Here is a 17,792-nt window from a genome sequence, read left to right on the forward strand (position 1 = left end):
ATAATTCAGCCTATACATGCCTAAAGGACATTATTTGGCACCTACCGTAAAAACCGGAATATAAGTCGAACTTTTTTCAAAAAACCATTGCGAAAAGTCAACCCTCGTCTTTTATACCGGACATTGGCAGAAAAACTACGAAAGTCTTGCAACAATGGACGGATGAAGTAAAGAGCCACCTTCGCCATGGCCATGAGCAGCAGCGCGGCGTGGCGACATTGTGGCACTGCCAACTTGCGTTTACATTGTTACAAAGTTATACTGGTTAAAGGCTGCTTTTTCACATTTTGTTTCAATATGAGCGGAAGCCGACGGCAATTCATCGTCGCCTTCAAGAAAAAGTCGACAAGGTGGGTGGAAGCCCACGGCGACCTCGCGGCACAGAACGAATTTGGAGTATCCGAAAAGAGCATTCGGTACTGGCGGAGGCAGAAGCAGCAAACCAACAGAAAACGTCATTTCGTGGGCCGACCACAGAACTGGAAGACAAGGTTGCGGAGTTCGTCCGGGCGCTGCGTTTAAGATCGCGGCCTGTGACTGCCGAATGCATTCGTTTGAAAGCGGTAGAGATTGCGCGCATCTCTGGACTGGGCAGCGAGAAGCACTCGTCATCAGACTCTAGTTTGGACGACTCTGATCAAAGGCGTTGCTCTGGTTCGTAGTAGCGCTTGCGCACTTTGTGCCCTTCTGTGTACTGTACACCCGGCCAATTTTTAACAGTATGGCGCGACCATCGACCCGCATGTTTGTCAGCACCTTGTCATCACGGCACAGAGCGGTGAAATAGCGAAAGTAAGCGCACGTGTACACATGCGCATGTCTCGTTTGTTTCACCGCTCAGCGCCGTTAATAAGGTGCTGACAAGCACACGGGTCAATGGTCGCGCGATACTGTTAAAAATTGACCGGGTGCACATGCGAGTAGCATTTAAATAAATACTGTCACTATTGTGCATGAGTTGCATTTGTTTCAAGGTAAGGGTGTCTTTCGGTACTTTTGCCATTGAAAAAGATTTTTTTCATTTTTAGAATTTGTTAGTTGGAGAATCGACCTACATTCCGGTCCGACCTATAGTCCGGTTTTTACGGTATATATGCCTTGACAGGTTTAGTGGCTGTTAAAGGAATCTAGAACACCAATTTTTAGTGCTTAAACATCCGGTCTCTAATTATGACATACACACATCTTCTATACAATTGAAGCATAAGTGATACAAAGAAATCACACAGTATTGCTCTTTCCCAATATCTTTATTCACAAAGACAACATATAAATGGGAATTTCGTAGTCTTTGTGCAAAGACAGTTCTTGACATCACGGAGCATTGCAGGCTTTCATGTATCTCTTCATTTGCATCTTGATCTACCTATCACACGTTCCAGCGTGCGACTATACAACTTCAATAAAAAAAGAAAAAAAAATGCTCACAGCTTGCAAAATATCATACAGTAATGTACAAGAGCAGCACAGTGGTAAACACAATGCTTTGCAGTGCCTATACTAAGGGAGTGGAAGGCTCACATACTCACCTTACACAGGCAAAATCCAAGTTGGCTGCTTTAGAAAATACTGCAGAAACACGTAGAACCAATCACAGCCCGATGTAGTCTGACCATGGCTGACACAAAAACTATTATGCATGACCGAAACTTTGCTTACCAAACAGAACGCACAAGAAGGAAGCAATAAAAATGACACTGTTTTTGTAAATGACACCGTTTATAAAATACATAGAACGGAGGTTGGTTTCAAGTGACACCAGAAACGACACTTCTTTCAGCAGAGTCCAATAACAACACTACAGTTTGCTTCTGTATTGACTGACTGTACAGCAATTACAGCCTGCTGTAGTATGAACGCAACTGTGCATAATCGAAAGTTTGCTTAGTGAACAGAATAACAACATGCAAAGTTGTCCAGACAAAGAAAAGTTCACTTGTCGAAAACATTGCCTCCAGTGACACCCCTTGTTTGACCACTGCCATTCACTTCGTGCAGTGTATTTTTCAAACATGTATCATTTTGCTCACTGTCCTGTAGTTAAAGGATAAAAAGAAGGGCCTTTTACAATGTATTTTTGATGACAACACAGCATTTCGTTTCTTGCTAACTTCCTTCAAAAGAAGTGCCAGGGGTGTGAATGAGTGAGCATACAAAATGGCTGCTGCAGCCACACAAATGAGAACACAGCGTGTGCCTAATCAAGACTGATGAAGGTGCATAATGTACTGATCAGCATCAAACCTGTATAATGTGTGAATTTCAGTGGAAAAGCACCTCTAGATGAGCAAAACACAGCATTGGTCACATGTGCAACTGCTGACTGAAACTTTAAATTACAGGCTTTGCTTTGTAGGTATGCGTATCGCACACTTTTCACGGTGATGACACATGCTCCACAGTGTGTCCCTTTATTATGTAGTTGCTGGCTCAGTAACCAAGCATGGGGGCTTCAATTCCTTGAAGGTGCAAGAAATTATTTAGGTTATTTTCTAATGTGACCAGTTCAAAACATGTGCCAAGTGAAGAGTGGCTCCACTGAATAAGGTGTGTTTAGCATGTTTTCTAGATACATTACAGAAATTGGAGGTGGTGGTCACATAGCATCACGAACCATTGACACATGGGTTGGTCACTCGGCACGGTGCAGTGGTCATAGAGTGCACCATGACAAACAGCATCACTGAAAGCCGAGCATATTAGACACTAGAACAATTACCAGGAGTGAGGAGGTAAGAGCGCCAGTCTGCATTCTGAGAGAAAAGACAGTAGAAAACAAGACTCATCCAGTGTCGAACGCGGACAAGTGCAAATAGAAGGAGGCAAGAATGGCTGATTTGGCAGCACATGCCCAACTTTAAGCAACAAAGTAATTGCGTATCTTGCAACCACTGTGCCAGTAGGCTGACTGACGCATGCATCAGCAGCTTCTGACATTACGCGATGATCATCTTCAATTTCTGCTATGTGACTGTGAGACCTGCTCAATACATTGTATGCCAATACAAGTTTTCAACTGATTGCATTAACATCTGATATATTGTTGTGTGAGGAATTGGGGCCCCATGCTATGATTACAGAGCTGGCAGCTATACAAAGGTAAAAAAAGTGAGGCAATGTTTTTGTGCCAGTACTTATTTAATAGATGGCTAGTATCCAATTAAACTGCCATATATCGGCTGCACTTATTATAGTGCAGTGTTGGCCATGGCTTGTGGCTAATCTGCAAGGTGCTGATCATCATCATCAGCCCATAATGTGTCCTAAATAGTGCCTTCACTGTCACATCTACTATCAATTTGTACAAACATGCAGTGAAAGAAATTGAAATGTCAGATCACATGCATAAAAATAAAACAGAAAAAAAAGAAACATATTCTAAGAAAGAATGTATTCTTTCTCTCTTTTTCTGGAGTCTGACAGTTCACATTTCTTTCACTGAAACTTTGTAGAAATTGATAAATGCTCTATCTTAGCATGTACAACCTATTCATATCATGTAATAAGTGTTAAAATTTTAAGTTATACTAGACCCTGTATGATTAGATGTCGCTGTTGTGTGCAGCACAATGGATACTAAATGCATGGTTTGTCCCATCACACAACGGCGCTCCTACTTGGACCATTTGCATTCTTGATAGATCACTTTCGAAGATACATTCAGTTTTGGATGATGCAACGTCAAATGCAGTATGTCGATGGAGCGATAGGCATCCCTATGCGACATTAAACTGAGCCACATGTAAGTAACCCCGATTGAATGCGTGCCATTATTTTCATGTCATCTACTTCCACTGGCAAAAAGAATGGTATATGTGAGAGAGATGGACTGAAAATATTTAATTGTATAGGGCAGTTGCATTATCTTTTTCAGTGCAGAGTGTGCAGAAGCCAAGCAACTAGCAAGTCATCTTGTACTGCACTCAGAAAATTTGAAATCACTAACATTTCTTAAAACACGAGATGCACTGAAAATAAAATGCAGAATTCTGAACTTACACTCAAAGCATAGCTCTGATGCAGTACGCTATAAAGTTAATATGAGAAGGAAATCAGCAAGACAAGCAAATTCTAAGCTTCGTACGCTACAGTGCCCTTGCCAGATGGGGAGTTTGCCAGCCAAATAGTTGGCTGACGGGTGCAAGTGCCAGAGCACTTATAACTATTAAAATAAGCTTTGCTGCACACAAACAAATAAAATACAAGAAAGGTATGCCTATTGGACTCTCAACGCCATTGTAGCTCTCCCCCCCTTTTTTTTAGCACATTTATGCCAATTAAAGTATTACAGTGAATTTCCCTGGCCCATCTTTTGCGCCCTATTCTACTACTTAGACATACAATGCAATTGTTTCACATCCACCTTTTCACTGAAGCAAATAAATTTGCAGTGATGAGATGTGGGGCTACAAATACAGCTGCACTTATATAAGCGGAATGATTCAACCCACGCAAAATGCTCTCAGCAAAGGCATCATTGCACCTAAAAGCACAGGTGCAGTGATCAGGGAGCTTTAAGAGTGAAGCCTGGTTTGATGCGAAGTGTTAAGAATGCAAGGCACAGTGAAGTGACCTCAAAATTGTTTTAGGCATTTACTGTTTTTCTACCTAACAGCAGAAGTAACAGCACAATGGTCAAAACTTGACAGTAACTTACATAATGCAACTAAAATACTGACAACCTACTGCCACGTTTATGTTCCATGCAAAGCAATGTCCTGGCATTAGAAACTTTTTGTTGAACACCAAACTGTTTCTATGCACCTTGTCAGTGCTTTGGGAAGCATGCCTTATATTGACGATAAGCGTTAAGGCCTCTTCTCAATGTTTAACTTCAATCTCCACTGCGTTGACTCCGTTTCAAAATTGCACTCCACAGGCCCACGCTGAACAACACGGCAATATACTTCCCAAATGGACGTATACTGCAATGGCGACAGTTGCTACATGTGGTCTTTCTGCAGTCAATGCATTTGACAAAGCCACACTGGCTTAGGGGAGAAGGAAACCTTTAAATTTGCCAGAGGTACAGGAGGCCAGCATCTTTTTGCATCTCTCCCAAGTATTGCAGCTGCCATTTGATGGACAAGCATCAGCATTATGTGCTCTGCCTGGCTGCGAGACGACAGGTACAAGAAGACGTCACCCTGTGTTCTGCTGGCAAGAGCTTAGGGGCACAACTACAGGTGTACCACAGTTTCTAGACTGGGAATACAGTTAACAGCAGGAGGTAAGGCTCGTAAATGTCATGAAGAACGTCCTATATGCTAAAAAATGGCACTGAGGTGGGATGTGTGTTATTATATTCGATACTTGAAGTGACAGATTTCATGGATGGCATGAATAACGCTTCCTGGGAAGTTGCGTCTTAAAACAGTGCAATGGCCATCTCTCCATCAGTAGTACAAGCAGAGTTTGAAGCAAGAAATTGGGAATCTAAGTTTTCCCTGTTCATAACGAATGTGCAGACTACCCATGGCAAGTTGCAGATACAATGCATTAAAACGAATGTGCATGATGAACTAGCCAAGACTCTCATTCCTAATGAAAAGCTTAAACTCTAGCAGTGATGTCTAGTTGTCAGGGGCAGCGGTGATGATGGAGGTCGACCCCTCAAAATTTTCTTTTGCCCTTCACCACTATTGGCCCCCTCCTACCTCAATGCTGCAGTAAGGGACCAGTAATGAAATGCCTTCCTGCACCTCTAACGAAAATATGGAATTAGGCTCTGGCCCCCAAAACAAAAATTCTGGCACTACCCATAGTTCACAGCCATATTTTAGTTCATGTTTCGAAATGCATGAGGATCCTAACTCAACAACGGTTGCCGCAGTTTCGAACACTGTCGTTGAAATCTTGTCGATTCATAGGTGTGACAACATGACCTTCATGTTGCTGCACTGCACTAGTGGTATATGCTAGGCCTAAAATGTGAAAAGTAAACGGGCAGCACTGTGCAACACGAGATAAAGTGCCATAAATTATTTTGCACAGAAGAGAGCTGGGACACTGTGTGTCGCTGGAATCGACCCTGAGCCCTGTAGTGAGGGTCCTACGGCATACCTAGTACTTGCAAAAAGTTCAACATGAGGAGAACTCCTGGTCTTGCTATTTAAAGTTTCAAGTTTCAGAGTGCTTGAATAATCATAGGACTTTTCCAACAAGAGCCAGCAACCGTTTTAGTGACACAAAGGCTTGTATGTGAAGACACACAGAGGGCTTCACAGTTTTATGATGTCCCCACAAAGGTATTGCTTCTGCACTAGCGGGAGAATGTGTGTGGCATGTCAGTGGTATCAAAATGCAGGCTTCACAAACTGGCAGGCACAGACACCATTTGGCACCTGGTATCTGCCATGTCGCAAACAGGTGTCAGAGCTTCAGAGGTAATTTTTTGTGGTTTTGTGCACCATGTTAAACCATGAAACCAATCAGAAGCCAGTAACTTGGAGCATAAACAAGCACCTTGCAATACCATTGCTCACTCTCGGTTCTGGTAGCAATAAGTGATCACTAAGAAGGAGTGACAAACACACAAGTTCTGAAGCTCTCGTGTGAATGTCGTCTGAGAGATTGTTAACTTTCAAGTGAGATAATGTTAACAGTATCATTTCTACAGAAAGAATTCAGTCATGCAAACAGTGTAGAGCAGCACTGGTTTAGTCAGATAAGTACATACGAACAAATTCTAACGACTTGCTCTATAAAGTTTAAGAGTTGCTCTAAGTGGAAATAACCAAAGCTGCCTGCATCAGCATAATGTTCAACCCCACTTGCTAAAAATTATCAACGTGGACCATGAATATAACAAATGTGTGGATTGTGTTCCATCAACATGCACTATCAATAAACTGAATTAACACGGCAAGCTGGGCGAGTTGGTGATTGAACATGTTCCTATGGGTGGGCACCGCAACCTGGACGAGTCTTTCGTCCGGGTTGCGCTGCCCACTGTCAATAAAGTTGTGATGTGTGGGAGAGCGATAGCAGAGACAAGCAGTGATGCTTCATATTTACATAAAAAAGAAAGAGAGAGAGGAAAATTTTCTCTGGCCTTCATGCACTTCACAAAACTGTGTCACAATGTGTACTCACAAACTACCATCAGATTTACATAACTGAGTAAACAGCAACATTGCATTAAGGCCTGGACATTATCTCAAAGGGATCTTTCGAGGCAGTTTGCTGCAATCCTTAATGAATGGCAACACACGGCTGCTGAAATGTTTTGTTGCAATTGTCGCTGCAAGGTGGCAATAGAGGTAATATATTGCTGAAATTGGTTGAATTTATGTTGAATCCAAGCAATGCCTGGAGATGCTGCATGGACAGAAGCTTTTCTTTTTCCCATTCTACCACCCGCCATGAAATTCAGTGAAATACAGACAGGTATACTCTGGTGAGATCATCTACACTTTAGCGAAATGAGAGGCTACATGAATGATACTGGTCTCATCCTTTATTTCACCCCTGTTTGGATGTCGGTAATGATGTTGGGGAAAGAAAAAATGTTAGCTGAACCATAAATTATAAAAAAAAATATATATATATACTTTATTTTATTTTCCAGCATACTGAATCCTTCAAAAATGCAGTATATATATCCGTGTCACGAGTGTATACATATAATGTATAATACAGCAAATTTTGTGTTCCAAGAGAGTGCCAACTCTCGAACATCAGTCACAAAAAACGATTACATTAAGCATGGGACACACAACTGCAAGGCGAGTGTAAATGATGTAGAAAAGATAAAGGGGGGAATAACTGTACAGTGCCTAAATGATAAAACATGTGCACGGTATGACAAACCCGACACAGTAAGGATAGGCATGTCGTAGAAAGGCTTTTCCCAAAATATCACCTTGGGATCAAAGGAGCTGCACTTACCTAGGTCATACAATGTGCTCCAGATTAGCAGTTAAACTATTTAACACATGAACAAAGAGAGCAGCAACAGTGTAAACATTATCTAAAAAAAAAAAAAACTCTGGTAGTAAGATAAAAACTTTGGTATAAGAAAAAATGTCCACACGTTCTGCAATAATAGACACATGTCCTAAAGAAAAAGCCCACTGTGCAAATGCATACCCAGGTTAACCAAATTCAGGAGCATTCTTAGAGCCCATGATGGCAGCACCCTCTCAATAGTTGGTCTTAGTTTAACAAACAAGAGAACTGCGACGGCCACTAAATGTAGACTTTTAACGGTCTGAAAGGAACTGGTTGTGCTGCACCACTGTTGACTCTTGACAGTTCACAGACCCAGCAATGTCCGCGACTATACTGCCAATGTTTGCGAGACGGTGCAGTGTCAGGCATGTTTGTCATTCCGCGGCATCATAATAAGAACGGAAGCAAGACAACAAACTTGCTCCTATGTGGATTCATATTTAAGGCTCGCGGCAAAAGATGCGTGCAAGCTATCACATAACGCAATCCAAGCTCACGTGGCGAGGTAATCATGGCCTTCCTGCCAGTCAACTTGAAATTGCATCAAAAGGAAAAAAGGAAGAGATATGAAATGAGCAACAGAAGTATGGGTGGGGAAGGGAGCTTCCGGGAGGAGGGCTGAGGAGAATAACAACCAATGCTGTTACGTGACACACGGTAACGCAGGACAGACGTCACCGCACCTCGATGCGCCTGGCACCAATGCTTATGACGTCCCTGCTGGAATTGGAAGACAACGAGGTGGTCGATATGGTGGGCGACTCTGCATGCATCTTGCGGAACAGCTCGGTGAAGCGGTTGTTGGGGAATAGGGTAGCAAGGAAGCCCTCCAGCAGTACATAGGTGAGCCTCCGATTGAGCGGTGCATGCTGGAACATCTCAAACACACACAGCATGCCTCGCCTCGTCGTGTCACTCCCAATGATGTGTTTCAGCTCATCTGCGGAGACGAAAGGGCATGCATGAGCACAGACAAAGTGCAGTTTTCTGTGTCGCTCAGAGCAGATGAATTTCAGGAGCCTGAAAGTTGGCTGCCCTGAAAAGGGCTCTTCTAAAAACAGACTCTTGATCCACAAATGCACTTAAGCATTAAAAAAAAAAAGGGGGGGGGGAGAAAGAGAGAGAGAGCGCAGGAATGTTATATGGATTCCACAACCAGATTCTCTTTCTTAACAGTTTCAGTTATGAGCAGTCCCTACCTGCTTTGATGACAGTGTGGAGAAGGGGAATACAGGGTGAAAAAAAAGGAACCGCCTCACTTAAAGAAATGCACACAACAACGTACAGATAATTTGGTCTGCAACAAATTATTTCTGGATTTTTCACAAAGAGAAGGAAAATGTGTAAATCAGATTCTAGCCACATAAAAATGACTGGCGCCTTTCACAAGCAAGGGCTAGGTGTTATACACACTTGATAACAAGGCACAGTTACACTACACACCTATGTCATGGAATCTTTATCTATTTAGTTGCTGCTGCTACATCTTTCTAAAAGCACTTGCTTGCACTTTTACTAAGTGTGAAAAAATAATTATGCCAAAGAACAAACAATGACGACAAAGGCCACCACAGCTTGCACACTGTGTAAAAAGTATTCCTGCAGCAATGCTCACAGGGAAAATAATGAGATAGCAACAACAAAACTTCGCATCTAACCAGGAGGTACTACTGCATTGCATGTAAAATGGCCACTTTGTGTTTGTTTCAAGAAAGATCTGTTGCTACAGGGTAATAAGGTGGCTTAATTGTTGTTTGATCAGTGTTAAAAATGGAAGCATGCATTACTCATTTACTATGGTACGCCAAGTTCTTGTCCTACTAGAACTGACCTTTTAGCAATTTGGTACAGTTTCATATGTGGAGTAAAAGTGCAGCTAAAGATAGTTTATACAAAGAAATTCGATTGAACCTCAGTACAGTTGAATGCCTTTACAATGAAATGACTTATGTAACAAAGGAATGATTCTGTCCTGTTGCTATTGTGAGTAGTGCGGTGCACAACCTTTACAACGAAGTTACCTGTATAACGAATGATTTCGAAGGCCCAAAGCACTTCATTATACAGGCGTTCGACTGTATGACGAAAATGAATATGACAAATTATTGGACATAACGAAGTAGACAAAAAATTTGATTGCCGCCATGCTTTATTTCAATGAGTATTCTATATAATGCTGTAATGAGACCAATTATGCAAGGTCCAAACGGATGTTTGTTTGCTTACAGCTTAAAATGTCAAAGTAACAAAAATTTGAAGCACTCAGGGAGAGCAACTTGAAACGCCGCATTCTGGGATGCGCACGTGCACTTTGGCCAACGTCTTGGCTTGGCTAGCTTGCGGCCGGCAAGACTATGTGCTAATCCCATTGGATCCCACTGGCCACAAGGTTGTACATTAGCAACAGCACAAGAGGCATTTGTAATTTAGTGTTGTTCATACATATCTGCATGGTAAGTCACTGATTGGTCAATAAAATTGACAGGAGACCCTTGGAGGCATCACTTTTGCACAGGCCTGATCGCAATTTCCTTTTTACACCAATGTCAGCGTTTATGCTAATATAAATAGTGGATGTAACGAAGATATTACAGTGACAGATGCGTCTCCATTGTGACAAGGTTTGACGGCAGTAGAAATAGTTTTCATCATGCATAGATTCCACAGGTTCAACATTATTTTAGTGGCTTAATTGTAGCAGGTGGGTGTGTTTTTTCTTCTATCCATCTTGGTTTTATGATCATTGCAATGCTTCTGGTACGAAAAAGGAATAAACATGAAATAAAATGAAATAACCTGTATATTTGCTCTGTCCAGTTAAGGTTTAGTGGTTAGGTGGCACCAGTGTGTGACTTTTGCTTATGCCTCCCGAGTTTTATTTGTGCTGTTTCCAAAGTGTCAGGACTCGAGTGAAGCATAAGATAGCAACTCATCAAATTAGTATGGGGAGGAGAGAAAGGCCCAAATACCTGTGAGGCTACAAAGCATGATCATCTTGGCTGCCACTCTGGTCCTCATCTTGGTGTTCTGGTCCCTCTCAGGACGCGTCTCGGCTGGGAAGCCGTTTGGCCACAGGGCGTCCCTGCAAGCAGTGAAGTGTGGTTGCAAATTCAAGTGCTGAACCGTGACAACTGAATCACCTCAAGGCCTAACCTGACAGAGCGGCACTTTTTCATGCACCAAGCTGCAATCATATTAGTTGGCACCCAAAGGAACGGCTGTACGGCCTTGGCATTCTGCTGTGGAGCACAAAGTCACAGGCTCAATGCCCAGTCCCAATAGCTGCATTCTGAGAGGGGCAGAATGCAGAAATGTTGCTTGTTTAGATTCTAGTGGGTGTTAAGGAAACTCCAGGTAGTCAAAATCACTCAAGAGGACTTCACTATGGTGCCCATCGAATATCGTTATTACACCTAGTGGAACTGCTGTGCAAATGATTGGTTGGCTCTTCTTGTAGCTAATCTGTGCATAACATTTGGCTAGTTAGGGAAAAAACAAATTAGACCAGCTGGATTACCTTGGAAACCAGTAAGTGAATTAAGGCGATGCTGTCTAATCTGATACCAGCTTGATGCATTACTAAGTGTTTCATGCAATCAGCTTTTTTCAGGACAGGAAGTGCTACCTTTACAGTAACATTAAAGAATAATGCCACATCTTTTCACAGCAATGACAATGCTCCTAACAAACACCTTTCTATTATCATCAGGAAACTTAATGAAGTGTGAGCACCACTGACAGCTGAGGCGGTAACGGCTGGGCTAAGCAGACAGCAGAAATTAATGCGACTTGGTGCCACTATGCTTCAACGACATAAGTTTGCTTTTGAACAGTTTGAGCACTTCCTGTGAAGCCAGCATGCACCTCATGTAAGATGAATGTCATGGTGGCCGAAGGTGTCACTATGCCATAAAGAGAAATACGTGTAACATGTACACATATTGCCTAGTTGCCCTGACAGATTTATTCTATTTCCCTCCCCTAACAATCCTCCAGCCTCTCTCCTTTATCTTTCCCTTTGGATAATGATTATATTGTGTGGGGATAACGTATATTTACAAATTATAACTCTATAGAAGGTTACAACAGCCACAAGCAGTGGCGAATGATGCAAGGATTTTGCGTGTGCCTCTGGCCACTTCGTCGCCGTCAACTTCGTCCGACCGACAGTAACAGCCTGTTCATTGTCTCCTGGCACTACCCCGCCCTGGGGTGAGAGCGCCGACCCGGTGCTTGTTATGACGGACTAGAGGGGCCTATTACGTACAGTGTCTCACTACGTGCACGATAGCAGAGGGCAGTGGCAGGGACGGTGGTGGCTCGACGACAGGTTTGATTTCGTATGCAATGTCGGTGACTTGACGAAGCACCCTGTAAGAACCGTTGTAGTGGGACAATAGCTTTTTGGAGAGACCGATGTGGCGGGATGGAGACCACAGTAGCGCAAGGGCACCTGGGGAGTAACAAATGTCTCTGTGGTGACTGTCATACAGGGCTTTTTGGGAAGCCTGGGACACTGTGAGCCGTTCGCGAGCGATCTGGTGAGCTGTGTTGGCACGCGCTATAGCATCGCAAATATACGTAGTGGATACGCTTAGAGCAGCAAGGAATAAAGTACCGCGCAAGAGAGAAAAGGTTTGCCTCCATACGGAAAGAAAATGGTGAGTGACCAGTGGTGTCCTGCCTAGACGAGTTGTAGCCGAAAGTAGCATACGGCAAAGTAGGGCCTCGTGGTGGTCGGCGGAGACGTACATTGAAAGCACATCGGTCAGAGTTCGGTTCAGGTGCTCTGCGAGTCCATTCGTTTGTGGGTGATAAGCAGTTGTGAGCTTGTGGTGGGTAGAGCATGAACGAAGGACGTCATCGATGACGCGAGACAGAAAGTACAGGCCTTGAGTCAGAAGCTGTTAAGGAGAACCGTGATGCAAGATGATGTCATGAAAAAGAAGGTCTGCAACATGCGTAGTGCAGCTGGTCGGGATGGCGCGGGTAATGGTGTATCACGTCGCATAGTCGGTCGCGACGGCAACGCACTTGTTGCCTGATGGCGAGGTTGGAAAGGGGCCAAGAAGGTTGAGCCCAACACGAAAGAACGGTTCAACAGGAATGTCAACAGGATGAAGCAGACCGGCACGTAGCATAGCTGGTCGCAGCTAGCGACATATCATTGCATGGAGCAGTAGAGACCAGGCCAGAGGAAACGGTGCTTGATGCGATCATAAGTGCATGTGACACCAAGGTGACCAGCAGTGGGCTCATCGTGAAGCTGGCAGAGGACAGCTGATTGCAAATGGGCAGGCATGACGAGGATGCGTTCAGGGCCGTCAGGATGCATATTGTGGTAGTATAAGGTGCCGTTGTGAAGGCAGAACAAGTCGAGTGAAAGGTTGGATGTGGCAGAGCTAAGAATGTCGAGGATAGAACGTAAAACTGAGTCACGGCATTGTTCGTCCTGTATATTAACGAGGTCTGAGATAGACAAGACGCAGGTGTTGGTGTCTTGCTCGGAGACATCAGGGAGATCCACAGGATGCCGGATGTCGTGACAGGCATTCGGCACCTTTATGAAGCTGACCGGACTTGCGTACTGCCGAAAACAAGTATTCTTACACACGAAGAGCCTAATGACCAAGGCGACGTGTAGGGTCTTTGAGGGAAGAAAGCCAACAGAGGGCACGATGATCAGTTACAATGGTTAACGCGCAGCCAGACAGGTAGGGACGAAATTTGGTGACAGCCCAGACAAGAGCAAGACACTCCCACTCTGTGATTGAGTAATTCTTCTCCGGAGCAGACAGGAGGCGGCTAGTGTAAGCAATAACACAGTCGTGTCCACCCTGACGGTGAGCGAGGACGGCACCGATTCCATGGCCGCTGGCACCCCTGCAAAGTTCTGTTGGTGCAATTGGATCAAAATGTGCTAAAACAGAAGTCGTGAGGGCATCGATAAATGCTGAAAAGGCAGCAGCTTGGGGCGAGCCCCATGTAAACGCAACATCTTTTTCAAGGAGTGCAGTAAGAGGAGCGCAATGTTGTCGAAATTACGGATGAAATGGCAGAAATAAGAGCACAGTCCGATGAAGCTTCCGACATCTTTAGCCGAACAGGGGACAGGAAAATTCTTCACAGCGTGAACTTTTTCAGGATTGGGCTGGACACCCGCTGCATTGGCGAGATGGCCAAGTACTGTTATTTCATGGCATTTGAAATGGCATTTTGAGGCGTTGAGCTGGGCCCGTATTCTGAAATGTTTGCCTTCAGCGAAACTATCGCCTTGGCCACACCTCCGTCAACGGCGCGCGCTCATTGGCGGTTTTAGCAAAACCGGAAAATAAACAGCACCTGCTAGTAGTTACGGCCTACGTCATTTTAACATTATAGTGTTGAGTGCTCTCGATATATATTGAATAAACGAACATGTCTTTTGGCGTCTCTTGGCGTTCAGTTGGTGGTGAAGTGCAGTAGATGTCTTTCTTTGTTAGCTTGTTGAGGTGTCGATAATCAACACAAAAGCGCCAGGTGTTGTCCTTGACCAGCACTACAGAAGTGGCCCATAGACTAGAGGACGGTTCGATGATGTCCTTCGCCAGCATTTCATCAACCTCTTTTTCGATTATGGCGTGTTCCACAGCAGAAATGCGATAAGGGCACTGGTGAACCTGTTTAGCATCGCCTGTATGGATGATGTGCTGAACAACTGAGGTTGGGCCTAAAGGGCGATTTTTAAGATCAAAGATATTGGCATACGACAGCAAGACCCGACGAAGATCGTCTGCTTGCGTAAGCGGGAGATCTGCAGATGTCATTTTTTTGAAATTGGCAAATGGCGACACGATGGCTGTGAGAGAGCCAGAAACACTCCAAGGGCCGTCGACATCTAACACAGAAATACTGCATTCCTGCAACGATGACACGGTGGCAAGTGCAATATCGGCAGGTAGAACATGGGTAGAAAGTACAATGTTCAACAGAGGCAGGCAGGTTTTGTTTTCGTGTACGGTGACTACAGTGTGCGGGAGGATGACAGAGTGCGTCAGGGCCACGTTAAGGATGGGGGAGGCAACGTATTCACCATCGCACGCAAGAGGAGAAGGACATAATGGGATGTACGTAGCGGCTTGCGGTGGCAGATGAAGGGACTTTACACAACAAACGGCTGGGAGAGTCGGATATCACGTGGGCGTCAAAAGGGAGTTCCAGTTGAAGCCCACCTGAGGAGCAGTGGATAAGGGCAGAGTGCGTCGAGAGAAAGTGTAGGCTGAGGATCACGTCGTGAGGATACTGCGCAAGCTTGATAAACAAAACAGTGGTCTGCTGGCCAGCAATGCACACTCGGGCAGTAAACATTCCAAGAACAGCAGACGTGCTGCCATCAGCGACCCGTACTGTGTTCTGAATAGCAGGTGTAATAACTTTGCGGAGCTGACTACGGAGAGCAGCGCTCATTATTGAAATATGTGCTCTGGTGCCTATGAGGGCTGTAACGATAAACATTGTCCACTTGAATGTCCAGAAGGTTTCGGCGTGTAGGTACAGTCAACAGAGGATTTTTACACCAAGTCACCAATGCAGCATCATCTCCGGGAGCTGCACAGCTTAGTTTTCTGGAGCGTAGGTGCCAGGCAGTGCAGGGGACGAGGACCGGCATGGCTGTGGCGATAGAGATCGACGGCCTTGTGGGGACGGTGTGCGGCTAAACATGGAGTATGGAATGGCGGCATCGGAAGCATGTGGGTCAGAGCGAGGGGAAAAACGTTGAATGCTTTCTCCTGGACGACGCCAAGATCCAGTGGCCCAGTTTGAAGGCGATGACCAGCTACTGCAGCAGTGACAGGCAATGTGTCCAACGCGCGAGCAGTTGAAACATATGGGTTGGTCGTCTGCCGTTCTCCAGTCAGCCGGGTTTCTGTAGCGCGAAGGGTAGACCTGGTTCTGGGTGACATTTGCAGGAGTATGTTCAGGTGCATGGATGGAACAGATGGCGGTAGATAAAACAAGGTTCGCGAACTGCTGGCAGACGACTGCTTGTATGAAAGACACGTTGGACTGGTTGGCTGACTGAACGTCTTCTGGAGGGATGGCCGTAGGAGCTATCGCTTCGAGTTTGTGGCGGACAATGCCAGTTACATCTCCTGACAGTGTAGATTGTGCAGACATTGATGGGTCCTTGCATGATGATGTGGCGGCTCTTCGCTTGTTCAACACGTAGACATTTCTTAACTATGGCATAGACCGTCGTACACTCCTTGAATACAAGTAGATTGAATGCGTCGTCTGCTATTTTATTCAATATGTGCGAAATCTTATCAGCTTCGGTCATTTTTGTATCAGCTTTTCGACAAAGGACCGGTATGTTCTGTATGTATGAAATGTACGATTCAGTGGTTGTCTGGATGCGGGATCCCAGCTCCTTTTTATCAGCCTGCTGAGGGCCAAATGGTCTGCCGAACAACTCCCGCAGCTTCGCCTTGCGTCCCAACTCGCAAGATCTTCTTCATGCCGTCCCTTCCAGGTAGAAAATCAAGTTGGGTAACATCAGCGTGGGGTCCCACCTGATGTGGTCGCTGATGTGCTCATACATGTCGATCCACTCTTCGATGTCCAAGCCATCCATGCCAGAAAAGGTTGCCTGGTTGCGTGGGTGTAACAGAATCACAGGAATCGGTGGCTGCTGCGCCGTCGTCACTTCGGCGGTCATCACGGAGCAACTAAAATGGCGACCGCTTCGAAGTTCCGTGTTTGGTTGACAGAGCTGGCGCGCTTTGCCCAGCACCTCCACTAAAAAAGATGTTACGGGGAAAATGTATACTTACAAATTATTCCTGCTATATACAAGGTTAAAACAGCCATAAGCAGTGGTGACTGATGCAAGGCTTTTTTGCAAGTGCCTCTGGCCACTTCGTTGTCATCGTCTTCATCGGACTGACAGTAACAGCCTGTTCACTGTCTTGTGGCAATATTACTTTATATTACTTTCCCAAAGAGCTTTCTCAAAATATATTTTCTTTTTAAGCTTACAATGGCATTTTGTGCTTTATTCTGCCATCCATATTTATGTATTTATTTGCAAGCATTGTTGGCACCCTTCACATCTAAAAAAAGAAGGCTGACCTGTACTTTGTTCAACGTAATAAAATTCGTAGCTCTGACAAGAAAGAGAAGAAAGAGTGACTAAACATGCTCATTAAGAACAGGAAGTCGCTCCATCACTTACTTAAATGCAGTGATGTATTCAGCAATTTTTTCAGTTGATGCCATCCATTCGACGTAGTCAACAATTTTTCTGTAGAAAGAGGAATACCGGTACAAAGGAGCACAGAGAAAACAAAGAGCTAAAAAATTAATGTAAGCAAGAGGGCAAGAAGAAAAAAATTTGTTTAAAGGAAAGAAGGGATTCGAACCTGTTTATTGTGTCTCCAAATGTGGCTTTGATAATCTGCCGCAGGATCACCACAATCCGTCGCCTTAGCCACTGGTTCTTGCTTTTTAGATCAAACACTTCGTCCATAAGCAGCAGCATAATTCTCAGAGGAATGTTGTCTTGTGTCTGCGGAGCAGAGGAAAAGGAAGAGAGTAATCACAACACCAAGTCATTTCTTTATCTGCATCCTGTGAATTACTTCATAAAAATGCCTCTTCCAATAACTATGTACTTGAACAGCAAGCCATAATATGACGTCGATAAGGATAGCAATAGGGGCTTGTTGGTACGGCATATCTTATTTTGTTATAGCGCAAGCTAGACAAGGACAACAGAAGGCACATCTGACACACACAGCGCTGTGTGTGTCAGATGTGCCTTCTGTTGTCCTTGTCTAGCTTGCGCTATAACAAAATAA

General features: G+C 44.5%; 1 protein-coding gene across 1 annotated transcript in view; it reads right to left on the reverse strand.

Annotated features, from left to right (window-relative positions):
* Window positions 1-1,231: 1,231 nt before the first annotated feature.
* The window catches only part of LOC126541154 (sorting nexin-13-like), a 57,571-nt gene continuing 41,010 nt past the window's right edge, over window positions 1,232-17,792 (reverse strand). The window contains exons 22-25 of the mRNA XM_050187835.2: window positions 17,355-17,500; window positions 17,168-17,236; window positions 10,923-11,035; window positions 1,232-8,893 (exon numbers count right to left, since the gene is read on the reverse strand). Of these exons, the coding sequence (XP_050043792.1) occupies window positions 8,628-8,893; window positions 10,923-11,035; window positions 17,168-17,236; window positions 17,355-17,500 (594 nt within the window). The 3' untranslated portion in view covers window positions 1,232-8,627. The remainder of the gene's footprint in view (window positions 8,894-10,922; window positions 11,036-17,167; window positions 17,237-17,354; window positions 17,501-17,792) is intronic.

The sequence above is a fragment of the Dermacentor andersoni genome, chromosome 2 (assembly GCF_023375885.2).
Source record: "Dermacentor andersoni chromosome 2, qqDerAnde1_hic_scaffold, whole genome shotgun sequence".
NCBI classification, from domain to species: domain Eukaryota; kingdom Metazoa; phylum Arthropoda; class Arachnida; order Ixodida; family Ixodidae; genus Dermacentor; species Dermacentor andersoni.